The sequence below is a fragment of the Quercus lobata genome, chromosome 3, assembly GCF_001633185.2.
Source record: "Quercus lobata isolate SW786 chromosome 3, ValleyOak3.0 Primary Assembly, whole genome shotgun sequence".
Classification (NCBI taxonomy): domain Eukaryota; kingdom Viridiplantae; phylum Streptophyta; class Magnoliopsida; order Fagales; family Fagaceae; genus Quercus; species Quercus lobata.
In genome coordinates this window covers 25,029,103-25,046,320 of record NC_044906.1, presented here as the reverse complement: position 1 = coordinate 25,046,320, position 17,218 = coordinate 25,029,103, and the positions used below count along the sequence as shown (strand labels likewise).

Here is a 17,218-nt window from a genome sequence, read left to right as displayed (position 1 = left end):
ATATAACAATTATAAAAATAAAAAATCATAAAAAAATAACATATATCTCTCTTAAATTTTAAAAAAAATAACAATTTTTAAGGAGATATAATTGTATGAGTAAGATTTTTCCTAAAATAAATCTTAAGTTTTATTCTAATGTTATAACTCACAACCAAACTTATGAATATGTTTAGTTATTACATTATAACACATTTTATTCCTAGTAATAAAGATTACAATTCATGTCGTAATCCCCATTAATGTCCTAGTAATAGACACTGTAATGTAATTAATATTCTTATGGCATAACTATTCTGCTGTTTGGTTATACTTTTATTACAATGAATAATTATTCCTTATGAATAACTATTTTTTAAAATGAGGAATAACTATTCCTTATCAAAAGTACTAAATATCTATTCTTTCACCTTATGTAATAACTTTTTTTTAAAAATTTCCTAAAAAGTCATTAGTTGCCACATCTTCAAAAGGAAAGAAACTAAATTTTCCTTGTTGTTAATTATTAGCTCTATTTTGAACACCCTAAAATAAGTATATTTTAGGAAATTTGACTTAAAAATGATTTAATTACACATTTTTTTTATACTCTACTAAATTGTGAACGCATATTTTGGAATCTATTCTTAAATGGTCATCAAACTAATAAATATTAATACTAATTACATTCCAACTTAATGTATTCATTGTAATACTTATTCCTATTTCCATATAATAATCATTACAGTGTACCAAACGTACCCTAAGGATATTCACATTGGTAATGTTAAAAAATTTTGCTTTTAGTAATTTAAAAAGTTATTTTATTTATCTCATCACCTCACTTTACAATATATTTAACATCAAAAGTTTTATTTTTTTTACCACTTCATTTAAATATTCTTTCTTTATTTTTTCGCTTTCGCTTTCTCTTTCTCTCTCTTCCTTTTTGTCTCTCTCTCTCTCTCTCTCTTCTCTTAAGCAAGAACCATCAACAAATCCACACCACCAGGGACGTAGCCACTGTTGGACTAAGGGGGGCAATGGCCCCCCCTAATTTTTTTAAAAAAATATTATTATATATATGTGGATAATTTTAGAAATTTTGTTTTATAAAATTACATTTTGCTTCTCTTAAACAATATCATTAATTCTTTTAAGTATGTGTTTGAGTTAGGTGGAAAAATTAAAATTATTTCACTATTCAGCTTATTTTTGCTACTATTTATGAGCCTCGTTGCACTTTTTGACACTATTCATGAGCCTCACTATACTATTTCAACTAACTTTTACCTTTATCTATAGTATTTTTAGTAATAATTTTTCAGTTTCAGTAAAATAAGTAGTATCCAAACACATTCTAGGAGTAATGTTATACTCACAAACTTTTTTATAACATTTTTACAAACTATTTTGGTAGCAAATTCTTATTAGTTCGCATGTGGGCCCAACACTTATATCATATTTTTACTTAACAATAACCACTTATTACATTAGTAATTTATAAAATAAAATAAAAATTTTGTAACTCTAGCATTTTCCTCATTTTAGTGACCATAAAAAAAATTTATAGATCTAAAATCTAAAACAAAATATACAAGCTTAGCTAAAGTGAACTGCTAGAGATAGCAGTTTACTATAGCAAGTTGGTAAAATACAATATAAATTTAGCATCATCAATGTAGCATGTTTTTTAGTGTTTTAGGTTAGCAATTTTAATACCATGGCTATTTTTTTTTTGAGTAATTTTAATACCACAACTATGAATGCTCTAACAACACCACTACTCTTTTTTTTTTTTTTTTTTTGAAAGGGAATAAAACTTCATTAAACTAATAACAATCATACAAAGAAACCTGCTAAGCAAGACAGAGGACAAGCTAATTACACCAGATCAGAATGCAAAAACGGCAAAACAAAGGAAGGAGCAACGCCTTTCCAAATTTGAAGGCTTCCAGTTCTTCGGGCATATTAAGCGAGCTCGTGAGCCACTGTGTTGTAGTTTCTGCTTAGGTGCTTGAAATGGCAAGACTCGAAAGAATCACAAACCTGAAAAATTCCCAGAATAAGGTGCCCAAAGGTGCTTCCCATAGCCTTATCATTGATTGCTTGAATGACAGCCAAAGAGTCTGATTCAAAGATAACCCGAGGCAACTGAAGTTCTCGAGCAAGAAGGACACCTTGCTCTAATGCAAAGACTTCTGTAAGCTTAGTAGAATAATAAGACTGGAGTGGCAAGCAAAGAGCACCCACAACTTGACCATTGTTGTCTCTAATGGTAACTCCCACACTGGAAAAATTATCTTGTTCTGAAGATGCATTATCAACATTCACTTTGTGAATTCCAAGGGGTGGTGGAACCCATTTAGAGGGGACAGGTCTTGTTAGGTCGGAATCCCAACTGGTAGAGCAAACATAATCATCCACAGCATTTTTTGCCATATGCCATACTTGAAGTGGGGAAAGGCTATCATCCTTGTGCACAATTCTGTTTCTATTGGACCATAAGGCCCAAGTCATGGCAAAGAAGAGCTCCAAGTCTTGAGGTGTTAAGTGAGAGAGGATAAATAATGTAAAGTCCAGGAAGGACTTTCCAAAGCCTTGCATTCGAAGAGAATTTTCAAGCCAAAGGTTCCAAACTAAGGATGAAAAATCACAACTAATAAGAGCATGATCTATATTTTCAGCTTCATAACCACATACAAGGCATACCTTATTCTAAGAAATCCCTCTGCTAAAAAGAGCATCCAAAGTAGGGAGACCATTGACACATGCTCTCCAAGCAAAAACCTTGATTTTTGCTGGTAGGTTGAGACGCCAAAGCCTTTTCCACAAAGGTTTGCATGAGTCCCCACTTGAACTTTCACCTCGATCATTTGACTCAATCATATTGTGGCCTATATGGTAGGCACTTTTAACTAAGAATTTTCCGCGTCTATTTTTAATCCAGATTATTTTGTCTTTTGGAAGGGTGTGACTTAGAGGAATCTTCAAGATTGTGTCAGCTTCAAAGGAAATGAAGGATGCTCTTATCAAATCCACATTCCACCACCTTGTTATTGGGTTAATGAGAAATGAGACCATTGGGAATTGGGGAATGTCATTTGGAGGCAAAATGACCTTGTAGGTGGAAGGGGTTGGTAGCCATTTGTCATCCCAAATGTGAATTAGTTTCTCGTTGCCCACTCTCCAATGAGTACCCATTCTAATAATATCCAGGCTGCTATGGATGCTTCTCCAAGAGTATGATGGAGAATTACTAAGCTTAGCATTTAGGATATCTCTGGTAGGGAAGTATCTAGATTAGAGAACCTCTGCCACAAGAGAGTTTGGGTTTTATATAATTCTCCATGACTGCTTAGCAAGCATTGCTTTGTTAAAAGCTTGAAGATTCCTGAATCCCATTCCTCCGTTTGCTTTCTACTTACACATTGTTTTCCAGCTAACCCAACTCATTTTAGTTTCTTGCTGCTTTTGACCCCACCAGAAATTTCTCATAATGCTTTCTATTTCTTCGCAAAGACTTTGGGGAAGAAGGAAGCAACCCATAATGTACGTGGGATTGCTTGTGCCACCGCTTTTATGAGGATTTCTTCCCCCCCCCCCCCCCCCCCATAGAGAGAAGTTTACCCTTCTAGCTAGCTAGCTTTTGCCCAATCCTCTCCTTAAGAATAGAAAACACTTGCTTCTTCGATCTTCCAATGAAGGATGGGAGGCCCAAGTATCTCGTGTGTCTAGAGTCTTACATAGGGCCTAGGGTAGCAAAAATCTTATCCTTGACTTCTTGATATGTGTTGGGACTGAAGAATATTGAGGATTTCTCCGTGTTAATTTTCTGACCCGAGGCTTCCTCATATTTTTGAAGGATGTGCTTCCAAAACCCGACATTCCTCAGCACTAGCTTTATAGAAGAGAATGCTATCATCCGCAAATAAAAGGTGGGTGACTCTTGGGCAGCCCCTACTAATAGAAATGCTAGTCTAATGCTGGTTACGGGCTACCTCATGAATAAGAGCAGAAAGCCCCTCAATACAAATGAGAAAGAGAGTTGGGGAGAGAGGATCCCCTTGCTGAAGGCCTCGGGTAGGGGTAATATTCCCACAAGTAACACCATTTATTAAAACAGAATATGACACAGAAGTGATGCATCTCATAACAAGATTTACCCACTTAGAACTGAAACCCAGTTTCTCCATAATTGCCTTAATAAAGCACCACTCGACTCTGTCGAACGCCTTACTCATATCAAGCTTGACCGCCATATAGCCCTCCTTACTTGCATTTTTGTGATTTAGAAAGTGCATTAACTCAAACGCCACAAGAACATTGTTAGTTATTAGCCTGTCATAAGTAAAAACATTTTGGTTTTCTAAAATAATATGAGGAAGAAGAGCCTTAAATTTATTAGCAATGGTTTTTGATATGAGCTTATACACTATATTGCTGAGGCTTATAGGCTGAAAATCAGCCATCTTTTTGGGATTATTAATCTTTGGGATGAGAGCAATGTTGGTTCTGTTAAGACTAGCCACAAACATATTACCATTTAGGACATTTAAAACCATATTAGTAATGCTACATCCCATAATATTCCAATACTTATGATCAAAAATGGCAGACATACCATTAGGGTCGAGTGCTTTTGTGGGGTGAATCTGCTTGAGGGCAATGGTTACCTACTCTCTTGTGAAATTCTTGTTTAGGCTTTCGTTCATCTCTTCAGTCACCTTTGTGGGAATAGCAGCAGTTATCTCATGTATCAATGTTGGGGAGGCCGTTTTATACATATTCTCAAAGTAATCAACAGCAACTTGAGCTATACTATCTCTTTCATTACACCATCTGCCATGACTATCCCAAATCCCCATTATAGTGTTTTGCTTACGCCACTCAAAGGCTTGGGTGTGAAAATACTTTGTGTTCTTATTGCCTTCCTTAAGCCAGTGTGCCTTGGCCCTTTGACCCCAATAAATCTCCTCATCATCAAGAAGGTCATTAATTTCTCTTCTTAAACTGTTGATTTTGGTACTTAAAGCTCCATCCTTATCTTGAAGAGTCAGAGAGTTCAGCTCATTTCTTTTTTCTTGGATCTTCTTTGGAATCTGCCCAAACACATTAGAGCTCCACTTCAACAACTCCGTGGCACATCTACTGAGATTAGCCATCACCCCCTCTGGAGTGCTAAGATCAATATCCATACCCCAAGAATTTTCAATTACAGATTTGCACTCTGCATTTTTACCCTCATTGCCTCGAAGTGGAAACGCTTTGCTCAGGTTTGTCGTTGAATAACAGAAGTAGAAACAAGCAGGGCACTATGATCAGAAGTTGAATCAGGCAAATGATGTACTTTCACACCCCCAAACTTTTCAAACCACTCTAAGTTGGCGAAGGCCTTATCTAACCTTAAATATATTCTGTTATCCCCCCCCCCCCCTTGCATATTACTCCAAGTGAAGTCAAAACCACAGTAGCCTAATTTCTTAAAAGCACAATAATCAACCACTTTCTAAAACCATCCATTTGTTGTTGGGACGAATAGCTCCCCCGATTTTTCCGTGTTAGATAATATCTTATTAAAGTCTCCTAGGCATAACCATGGAAGTTGCAATTGATTATTTAGAAAAGCAATGAGGTGCCAAGACTCATACCTTCGATGTGTCTCCGGATGGCCATAGAAGCCTGTTAGTCTCCACTTGAAACTTTTTTCTATATCATTGATTACTACGTCGACATGATTCTGAGAATAGCTCTTTATCTCCAGGTCTACCTCCCTAGCCCATAGTAAAGCCACTCCACCTTTCCGGCCTACACAGGGGACAATGCGACCATTAGCTAGACCAAGTTTGCATTTTATTCTTTCTATTTGTCGAATTTTTGCCTTTGTCTCTATTAGAAAAACTACTTTGGGATTCCATCATCGCACCATGTCGTGCAACACTCGTACTGATCGGGGGTTCCCAAGTCCCCAGCAGTTCCAACTTATGGGATTCATGGCTCCTGGTGGTGCTGCCTTGCAACCACCGCTGATCCCTCCTCAAATTGATTATGAGCTGTATTTGTTACTATACATTGCTTCTTCTGTGAAACTTCTATCCCCTCTTCTTCAAAAACTAACTTCCCCGCCCTCTTTGAACCAGAACTTAAAAACTAGGCATCTGACTTTAGGCTTTTATTCTTCTCTTTTTCCCTAGCAATTCTTTTCCAATTTGCCTCTGCCTTTGTTTTCCTTGCTATCTCCCCCGTGGGCTCAGGTGTGCTTCTTTTTTCTTCATTAAGCCCAGCATTACACTTCATTGGACTAGACACTTCCATTTGCTCTTTTTCAGAATGGGCTTACCGGCCCACTAGAGATAGTGCATCTTCAAAGCCTTTAATTTCTCCCAAGTCACGTGGGATGCCAATTGAAGAGAAAAAACCCATCTCACGTGACTCTGAATTCCTTGTAGCATTCTGTCCCATCTGAACAAGAAAATCACGTGTTGCACCCTGAAAACTGTCACCCACTTTGACGTCATACTGTCCCGTGCTCCCTTCATTTGAATTTTCCGGTAACCTATATCACCAGAGTGATTCTTACCACTGTTGGAGACTAAACCAGCAGAGAATTTAGTTGTAGTGTTTGTATTTTCTTCAATCCCACCCTCGCTACCACCATCTTGTTCTCCACTACTGGTTGATTTAGACCTTTCCATTCCCAACCTTGTATTCCTTTGAGCCTGAAGCCAATCACCATATTGTTTGGGATTTTGTTGGTCTGGAAGCTCCAGACAATGCCTCTCATCGTGTCCCAACTTACCACACTGAAAACAAAAGACAGGGAGCCTTTCATACCTGAAACTAACCCAACATTTTTTCCCTTCAACACTAGCCACTCTGCCCCCTCTCCTTAAGGGTTTGTCCAACTGAAGATCAACTCTGATTCTCATGAATTTGGCTTGTTCGGATTGCCTTGCTCGTCGATCCATTTCAATAAATCTCCCAATGCTATTGCCGAGCTCTCTGCCCACCTCCTCCAACATGAGCTCAAAAGGGAGTCCCCATATTTGAACCCAAAAAGGGGAATGGGTGAACTTGATATTTGTAGCTGAAAGCCCTCTTCTGCATAGCAATAGCAAATTGTTGTCAAAGTTCCACGACCCATTTTGTTCAACCCATTTCAGTTGATACTCAGACCCAAATTTGAATTGCAGGACGTTATTTCCCACATCCACAATCTGCAAATTCGAGCCCATCTTCCACGCTAACCTCATCGTGTTCTTCAATGCCCTCTGATTTTGGTTCCTATCAGTCAATAGCCGACCGAAAAGACTAAGGGAATATTCCTCAAGTAAATCTGACTTACATCTTGATTTTATTGAGATTTCCTCTTCTTCCTCTTTAGTGAGATGCAGGTTGAGTAAACCCTCCACCACTGTTTGATCCATGGCAGTGATGGGAGAGAAAAGAGTCGAAACCCTAGGAAAATCCCAGACGGCGAATGAATGGGAGAGAAAACTCAGACGAGAGAAAACAGCTCCTACAGGGGAGAGAGAAAGTTTGACTCCTTTCCAACAACACCACTACTCTTTAGTTTATTTCCCTAATATATGTCATCTTCTGCGCACTAACGGTGCTGTTATAAGAAGCATTTAAATATTTACTACTTTTCATAAGAGTGAGACTTTATTGCCAAAGGCCAAGAGTAATATTCCCACAAAATTTTACATTTTCATAACATTTGAGTGGGTAAATATTTAATAATTTTCATTTAAGCTCAGCGTTAATATATATATATATATATATATATATATACCTACCACTTACAATATATTATATCACCATATGTCAAAATTTTGTCTACAAACTTGTGTTCAAAAAAAAATTTGTCTATAAACTTTCTCTATTACCAACAAAGGATTGTTATATGAATTTCTAATCCACGTCAAATTAAGAGTTAATAACTTGAGAAAACAGAGTTTTATTTTGGCAAAGTCACAATAGATAGTTGAGATTTTTTAAAACCATTTTTAATTAAATAAATATACGTGTATCTTGAAAATCATTCACAAAAATAACAAAGTACTGTGACCCTTTTTTTTTAATGAAAGTACCGTGACCCTTATTGTGGAGACAAAGAGGACTCACATACATTTGAATGAATGCAGTAAAAAGGTGTTGATAAAATACATTCACTCTCATTAAAAGACGAGACATGTTGTTTGCCCAATTAAAGGTAGGAAAGAAACCAAATCTAACAAAAACTTAGGGTGGTTATCAAAAAACAAAACCTTAGGGTCCGTAGGTGTACTTAATAATATACATTCACTCTCATTAAAAGACAACACATGTTATTTACCTAGTTGACATGGCATGCAATTAAAGGTAGGAAAGAATAGAAAATTGAAGAATAGAAAATTGGGAGGAGATAAAAAAATTGAGAGGATAGGAAAGATCTTAATTTTCTCTCATGGTATTTGGTTGGGGTGGAAAAGTAGAGATATGAAAAACTTTTTTATTTAATTGAGTAGAAAAACAATATGATAAAAAAATATATTAGAAAGGGAAAAAAAAACATTTTTTTTTTATTAAAAAATTGTGTATATATGAGTACTTCATTATTAAAAAAAAAAGTACAAGAACCCAAAACAAGATAATGAAAAAAGGGATAAGAAAAATAACCTCCAAAACATATTGAAAAAAAAGAAAAAAGAATCTAATGATAACTATTGAGAAGTTGATAAAAGAAAAAGACCAAAAAAAAAAAAAGAGGAAAGAAAAAAAATTTTGTTTCAAAGGGGACAAAATTGTCCAAAATGCAAGTTTTTTCGCCGTGCATTTTCTCTTTATCTTGGGGAGATTACTTTTCGTGGGCCTAGGGAGAAAACACCTAGGCTGGTGGGTCCTATTAATTTTTTCTCCTATTTTATTCTCTAACCAAATACGCAAAAATATCATTTTCTTCCCCATTTTCCATCCCTCCTAAAATCACCCCAACCAAATGGGGCCTTAGATACTAACATTCTGTTTTCGGAGAAGGGGAAAGAATGGAATGAAAAAAAACAATCATTTTGAAAAATTCCTTTTATTATCTTGTTTGAGAGTTTTAAAGGAATGAATAAAAAACTTATTATCTTGTTTGAAAGTTTAAGTAATAGGGAATGGAATAAGTAAGAGGGAACACGCATTCCTCCCATTTTCCTCAAAATTGTAAATTTTTCATTCCCCTCAAAATTGAGAGGAATCAGATGGAATGAAATTAGGTTAATTGAAATTTTTACTAAATCCCAAATACCCCTAACTATTTATTCATTTTAAAATAGGGGTATAATAGTAATTGTAAGGACGCAATTTGACTCCTAAGTCCAAAAGGTAAAATGATTTAGGCCCAAAGAACCCAATACAATAAATTTGTAGAGAGTAGGTTGGAAAACTAGGCTTTAACGAGTTGGGTAACAATTATAGGGGATTCCAATGACAACAAAGTAAAGATAGACTGATTTTATCTAAAGAAAATTGTCTCGGCACAATCCAAGGAGATAAGTTCTTGTATATATTGTCACGCCCCAAACCCGATACCTGGATCTGTGACTATGACTGACATGCTAATATCAAGCCTAAACCTGATATTAACAAGAACCAACTTAATTTTTACAAAACTTTTACAAAAGCTTCCCTCTTACTTTTCATCCTTGTTTTCTTACTTAAATGATATAACTTTTCACTTGACATTCAGAGTATCTACACTGTACTCCAAGAATAACATAAACCACCAGTCATTTAATTTCCACACTTTCACATAATACATCTCTTAATACTTTAAGGTACACAACTTTCATTAGATCCTAAAATACACCATACTACAAATTTAAACATCATATTGCTAATTTAGGATCTATACATATAAACTAAAACCAGCTCCTTCCAAACTCGACTAAAACTCCCTCTGCTCCAAAATAAAATCTGCTAACTGAAAAGGTGGAAGGAATGAGCTACACAGCTCAATAAAGGTAAGATATATGAGAATTTAATAAGGATGCATATAAATCAGATCATTTCATTCTATGAATATTCGAATAAGAGAATAATTTTTCATGCATAGTATTTTATATTATTCATAATAATAACTTATACGTTTTTCATAGGAAAATAATTGTTTTCTCTTTTCTTATTAGAATAATATTACCAAAACTTTTCGGATTTAATTTCTTTCATTTCTTACAAAGTCACCAAATGTAATATTGATTGTTTAAAATCTATATATATGCACTCTCATTACAAAATAATCATTTTAACTTAAATCAGATAATTGATAACTTTGTCTTAAACTAGAAGCATCTTTAAGAATAACAAAACCTTTCTTCCTAAACTTCTTCTAGTAAAATATTATAATTTTCATAGTCATAAAACTCAACGTTTCATAAAGAATAAATATCTTATAACCTTTTAACATAAACTTGTACTTTCATCAGAAGCTTCATCTTTAAAACGTAACAAAACTTCAGAAACTCTTATCTTTAAAGAACAACTTTTCTTTTCATCATAAACTTCTTTTTATGAGAGCTTTTAACTTTTCATCATGCATTTAAACATAATCATTCTCTCATGATCAATAAAATAATATAGCTGTTCATAACATATTGGTTAGTCCATATCTGATAAGTTTGTACAGAGAAGGCCTCATCACATTTAGGTGCCCCTGTGTGCATGATATTGTTCTCTTTGAGAGGCCTGATGGCACATCCCTTCAAGATTTTATTCCTCCCCGCTGTCCGTACACATTGGGGAGAAGGCCTTATTCAGATTAGAGTTACAGGCAACCCTATTTCCTTTACTTTAAATGGTCTAGAGTTACGGGCAGCCTCATTTCTTCTACTTTAAATGGCCAAACAGATAACATTTTCCATGTAAAGCCAGTAATTAACTCCTACTGGCCGAGTTCAGATCACCAGAGGACATAACCCGAAAACCTTTCATACTTATATATCATACTGAAATTTCTTATTTTGCATAACATTTCATAATAATAGCATTTCCATTCTTTTCTTTAAACGTCATGTTCATGGAAATTAGTAATGGCATCAATATGCTTAAATTATATACATAAGGTTTCGAAATCTCACGAACATATCTTTGTCAGAATAATGATTATATGTCATATTTCTAATCAAAAACCTTTTAATACATAATATACTTTAAAATAATCTCATGACTTACCAAAAACCCATATAACTTATCCCTTACCTGAAAGCAGAGGAACTGAGAGCCTACAATCGAAGGAGCTTACACCTAAGGAACTGGTAATACCTAAACTAAATATCAAAACTTATCACTATCTATTACTCCTTATCATAAACTTACACATTCATCTCAAAATTTATCTCTTATAATCAAGAAAATCCTATTCCCACCTCAACGAGGTTCCCACAAACATATTATGCACACATCAACAAATAATGTACCAAACTAAAGAAAATCATCATTCTCATATTTATATCATATCTCCAGAGGTGCCAACTTCATTTCAAAATGTGCTTGAGATTAAGGCAATAATGCATGCATAAATATAAACTCTTTTAAGCATGGTCATGTAATTATATACATTCATATGGTAACATACAACACGTCGGACAAAACAGCTTCATAAATACAATTGTCACATGGTTTAGAACCCCTCCTTTGAGTACTAAACCTCAAAACAAGTTACACAAAATTAATTTATAATCGAGACATACCAAAAGATAAGCATATTAAATTATAACTCAAAACATTCACCCTAACTTTGAAATTAAATCCTCAAAGTCAGGTGTAGCATATGTTGTTCACTGCTCATTTCAGTAGCATATGCCCCATTTGTAAAATACAAATGGGCTATCCATACACATCCAAATGTCATGCAATTTTACAGAATCACTCCCCTATATGTATAGTATATACCATAAAAATTTCGGAGTCAAAGAATAAAACCATGATTTACTAAAAATCATACAAGAAAACGTACTCAAATCTCTTCTGACAGAATTTCATGCAACTTGGAAATTAAACCATTATTTTTATATTGATCCAAATTCTGTGAGACCACTTCCATTACAACCATATGTGTCTTAGATTTCATAGGAAATATCCCTAGCATCCAAATTCATTGTATACAATTTAATACATAATTTATCATGCTTAAACACAGAATCTGTTATAGAGGCAACTCTGAAACATTTTCTTGTAAAATCATAAAATGATTGCAAATAGTTTTATTATCATATGTGGATTTTTATACACTCATTAGACATGCTAGAAAACGCTTACATACAGTCATTTAACCATTTAGAGCAAAAATACACACAACAAAAATCCCAGTAGCAGCATAAAAAATACTCATCCTAACTTTTTCTTACTTCCTTAATCATATAAAATCATTAATTAGTAAAAACCCTAATCTACCTTCAACAAACCATCAACACAATTTTAAAACTTCTTAAAACACTATATATATATATATAGACAATAGACAATAGACTAAAAGAATTATATTTCCCCTTACCCTAGACATGGATTCTTGGAGTGATAGAGCTAGAATCACTTTAGCTTCAAGTTGGGTACAAAATCTTGAGAAGAATTGAAAGAAACATCTTTCCTTGTTGCTGGACTCATAGGTGTGAAAGGGAGAAAAGAGTTGAGAACTTTTCCTTCTTTTGGTGTTGGACTCGTGAGAATGAAAGAGGGAAAGAGTTCTTGATTGTTGTAGTTGCTTTAAAAGAGTCAAATAAGAGATAAAATGGAGACTTATCTTTCTTTTAGTGTGTGTGAACCCGTGGACTCAAGAGAAAGACTCAAGGGAGCTTCCTAGCTCTTTTCTTAAGAGAAAAGAGTGCAAAGTGTTCTGAAATTTCTGATTTGCTCGGACCCGTGGAAAATGAGAGGAAGTGTGTTTCTTGGATGTTTGTCTTGAGAAAAGTCAAGGAAGAAGTAAGGTGGAACTTGGTGATTGCATGGCCAACCAATTCTTGGTCTTTGGGTTTGTCAACATGCATGAAACTTTGGCATTATGTGTTGAATTCCCATTGGTTGCATGTGGGTGAAATTTCTACTATACTATCTCATGTATCATGCTTAATTAAAAAACCAACTATGTATCTAATAACTTAAACCACTTAATATAGTATTGTATATACTTGGTATATATACATAATACAAATAGTCATTCAATTATTTATAATCTTTACAATTCTTATTTAATGGCATTATAAATAATATGTTTATTAAATACTCTTATATTAATTTTAGAAAGTAAGTGGCTTAAAAATAATAATTAACCACTCAAACACATAATTTAATTATAAATTTGGGTTAGGGTGTTACATATATTTCTTGAATTTGATAACAAGTATAGTTCTTAGTGCTACAGTATTCTTCTCTCAATTCTTTGATCCCCTTCCCTCAATGTCCTCTTTCTATTTTATACTATCTTCTTTCTTTCATCTCTACCCTCCACATGTAGATTAGATTGCTAGTGTTGATCATTGTCCCATCAGCACCTTTTTCAAATCTTTGGGAGTAGCTGTAAGGCTGAAAATTAATGTTCACATATCACTTCTACATTAATACAGCCAGAGAGTTAGTTGCAGAATATTCAATGCGGTGGTAGCAGCTTTCTCTTAGATATTTCATGGTCCTCCTTTGTCCTGTACCTTATGGATGTGTATCCTTACCAGTAGAATCTCCTAGAATGTTGCCCTAGAAGGTAGATCATAGCCTCGGACCTCGGCTTTGATCAGCCGAGGAGGCATTCCTCCTCGGATCACTTTTTTGGACTCTTATGACCATACCTCACCTCTTCACTCACTAACACGGACTCCTATGACAATGTTTCTCGGTCCTCAGACTATTCAATGTCCTCGAATTGGGCCCCCAGACCAATGTGTACATAGATATATACTACTAGGCCTACCACCTCTACAATAATGTTATTATAAAATGATTTCATTACATTCCTTTTATGTTACTCTCAAACATTGCCACTTACATTCAATTTCTTTCCATTTGTTTATTTTAAAACATCCAAACAAAATTGCTTCATTCCATTCGAATATTTTCTTTTTTCCATTCCATTTCATTACTTAATATGTTCCATTTTTTTTCCATTCCCTTATAATTTACTCATTCATTCTCATTCTTTTATGAACTCCTAAACGAAGTATAAGGCTTGAATTTTATCATGATGCAGAGATGCATGACCTAAATGAGAGTGCGATAACTCTCTAAATGACAAAGCAAAAGCTAAAACTAGTGATGGAGGAATATCAAAGGAGTACAATTCAAACAACCTCCGTGTATTCTTACACTGTTAAGCCAAGAATAGAAGTCACATGATTAGAATGTATTAAGCGTGCTTTGCTTTTTCCTTTGGTTTTCTTTGATAGTCCATTAGGTTGGGTGGAAAAGAGAGTGAATGGAAAATAACGGGGAAAAAGGGGAGAAGAAACAACTTTCACTCATTTGGTTAATAAAGATATAAGGGGAGAGAAAAGGAAGAGTCAGGGGATTTTCCACCCAAGCCCACCAATCTTTATCCCCTCAAATTGGAATGAAAACAGAAAAGAAAATGTATTTTGAATTTAAAGAGACATTTCAACTCTCATATTATATATTAGCTTCATCACACGTGCTCTGGACATGTGATGAAACTCTTTTTGTTTTTTGAGTATAATGTAATTTTTTAATTTGAATTTATCTATTATTAGTGAGATTACACAGGAATGATGGGTTTAATATGTGCTAGTTATTAGAAAAATATATATTATACATTCAAATAGAGAGTGCTAAATTTTAGGAAAAAAGTTTATCTGATAGTTTTTTTGTTTTTGAATTTTGTTGAATTACAATTTTAACCCCTTTTTTTTTTTTTTAAGAATAATGATTAACTAATTAGATTAGGGGTATTTTTGACATTTTTTGAAATTGTAACTAACTTTCTGAATCCTCTTAATATATACAGACTAGCCTTATCACAAGCTCTTCACACGTGCAATAAGGCTCTTTTTTTTATTTTGAGTTTAATATAATTTTTCAATTTGAATTTATCTATTGTTAGTGAGTTTATACATGAAGGACTTTTTAAGAAACTATTTGAAATGGAGTAAACGGCTGGGTTTAGTTAGATTAACACACCAGTTTGCTATTTGCAACAATGAGTGGCCTAATTTGAGTCAAATTGAAGATAATGCAAGCATTTTTTTTTTTAATCATTTTTTTCCATTTTTTTTCATTTTTTATTTTGGTAAAGACACAAAGCAAGTTGTGTGTAATTCATATGAGAAGCTCAGCATTTTAGGATAAGCTTCTAAAAAAAAAGATTTCTTTGCATTTAAACAAGTAAAAGAAGATACAATAGGTAATATAATTTATTCATCTCTGTGCGAGACGATTAGACATGTAAAAATGGCTCTCACCAGCTCACCCTTTATTTTATGGTCAAAAATTCGAAAAAATTTTAGGTAATGACCTCCTTCTTTTTCTTTTCTTTTCTTTTTTGATAACAGCCTCCTTCATATATATATATATATATATATATATATTTTTTTTTTTTTTAAGTATAAATACTTCTTAATTGATTATTGTCTCATTTATTTTTCTTTTAAAATTGATTTTTTTTGTTCTATATAAATCATTAATATTAGGAGCATTTAAAACATAAGTTTATACTTTTTTTTCTTTTTTAGAAATAGAAAACATAAGTTTATACAAATATATAAGTAAATCTCTTTTTAGCTTTTTATTTTGTTTCCAAAAAATAAAGTTATATGCATTTATATAAGATAATCAAGGATACTGAAATACAATAATTCATCTAGTTTGGCCTTCCTTGAGAAACATTTATGGCTCTGCTTCTAACTAAACATAACTTATAGATAAGACATAATCGTACTTACTCATACTCAATTGATTAGTTTACCCATAAATATCTGATTACTTTACTTGATATCCATACCCAATTATTATCCAGTTTATTTATCTAAGAATATTCATACCTGACCCAAATCCGATTTTTTTTTTAAATAATTATTTTAAAAGTTTAAAAAATTTAGGAGTTATAGTCAAATTTCTGCCATTTTCATTATCATTAGTACTTAAATAAAATTACCATGTCTTCAAATTTTTTTTTTTAATATTACCATCGGTTTCTTCTTCTTCAGACTCACTCATCAAGCTCTCTGCATTTTTTTGTAACTGCGCCTCACATGAAATGATGGGTCTGAAGTGGTTTACTGAATGATCGATGTGAATTTTTTCTTTGAGATTTAGCTAAAAAAATCGAAGACTTTTAGTCTCAGTGAGTTTGGGGGACAAGTGGGTTTTCTTTGTTTTGGAGGAAAGTTTGTTGTTTTTGATAATTGCTATGGATTTCCCAGTGTGGAAGCCATAGCAATTATCAAAAATAATTGACAAGACATTGTTATATACTAAACTTTGAGCCATCAATGTGTTCTAATTTGTTTTTGATCATCAAAAAATTAGAGGAAAGTTTGTTGTTTTTGATAATCCACTATCTGTGAGAAATCCAAAACTTCTGATTATTTCGATGAGCTTTGGTTGTATCTTTGGGAAATCCAAACCAAACCCAACGTTTTATTCTTCATAGCAGTTTGTTTTTACATCATCACCGACCAATAGCCGAGGCTTTTTAGAAGGATAAAAAAAAGCTGTAAACGTGTGTATATTTGTATTCATACATGCATTGCCAATCATTTTTTGGCTTTTATCTTCACCAATATACTTCGCGACTGTTTTGTACTTTATCAAGTTAAAGAATCTTTAGTCTTTTAATTAATTCCCAAACCAAAAAAAAAAAAAAAAAAAACTGTGTCTATGGCGCAGTAGCATAGAGAGAGTCGCAGTGGAGTATCAATAGGAGCAAGCAATGGTTTTTCCTAGTCTGAATCGGGTTTGGATAATATCTAATTACTATTCGAAAAATTCGAATAATATTCAAATCCTATAAATTATCTTTTGCTCATAAAAAATCGGGTATTACTTAATATTTAGATTGAAAATGATTAGATATCCATTACCAAATAAATATGACCATCCTTGACTCATAATTAACTAAATACTTGTATTTTTTTTTTTAACAAATCAATAACCAAATTTTAATAGTAAAATTGTCAAAGAATAGCAATTTTCAAAGATGAACGATAGATTTATTAGTAGATTTTATATTATTAAACTAATTATTTTTTAAAACTTTATCACTTATTCAATAAAT

The 17,218-nt window shown here is 33.4% G+C and overlaps 1 protein-coding gene and 1 long non-coding RNA gene across 2 annotated transcripts; both read right to left on the bottom strand.

Annotated features, from left to right (window-relative positions):
- Positions 1-1,950: 1,950 nt before the first annotated feature.
- Positions 1,951-2,421, bottom strand: LOC115980629. The gene has a single exon (XM_031102859.1). The coding sequence runs from the start codon at positions 2,419-2,421 to the stop codon at positions 1,951-1,953; it is 471 nt and encodes a 156-aa protein (XP_030958719.1).
- A 7,197-nt stretch (positions 2,422-9,618) lies between these two features.
- Positions 9,619-12,804, bottom strand: LOC115982257. Its single transcript, XR_004089576.1, has 2 exons — positions 12,497-12,804; positions 9,619-9,928 (listed from the first exon to the last, which is right to left on the bottom strand). It is a non-coding gene; the product is annotated as an uncharacterized LOC115982257 (long non-coding RNA).
- Between the last annotated feature and the right edge of the window lie 4,414 nt (positions 12,805-17,218).

What these genes read in the sequence shown, in the direction of transcription:
- LOC115980629 (XM_031102859.1), bottom strand. Translation starts at nt 2,421, where the DNA reads ATGGCAAAAAATGCTGTGGATGATTATGTTTGCTCTACCAGTTGGGAT.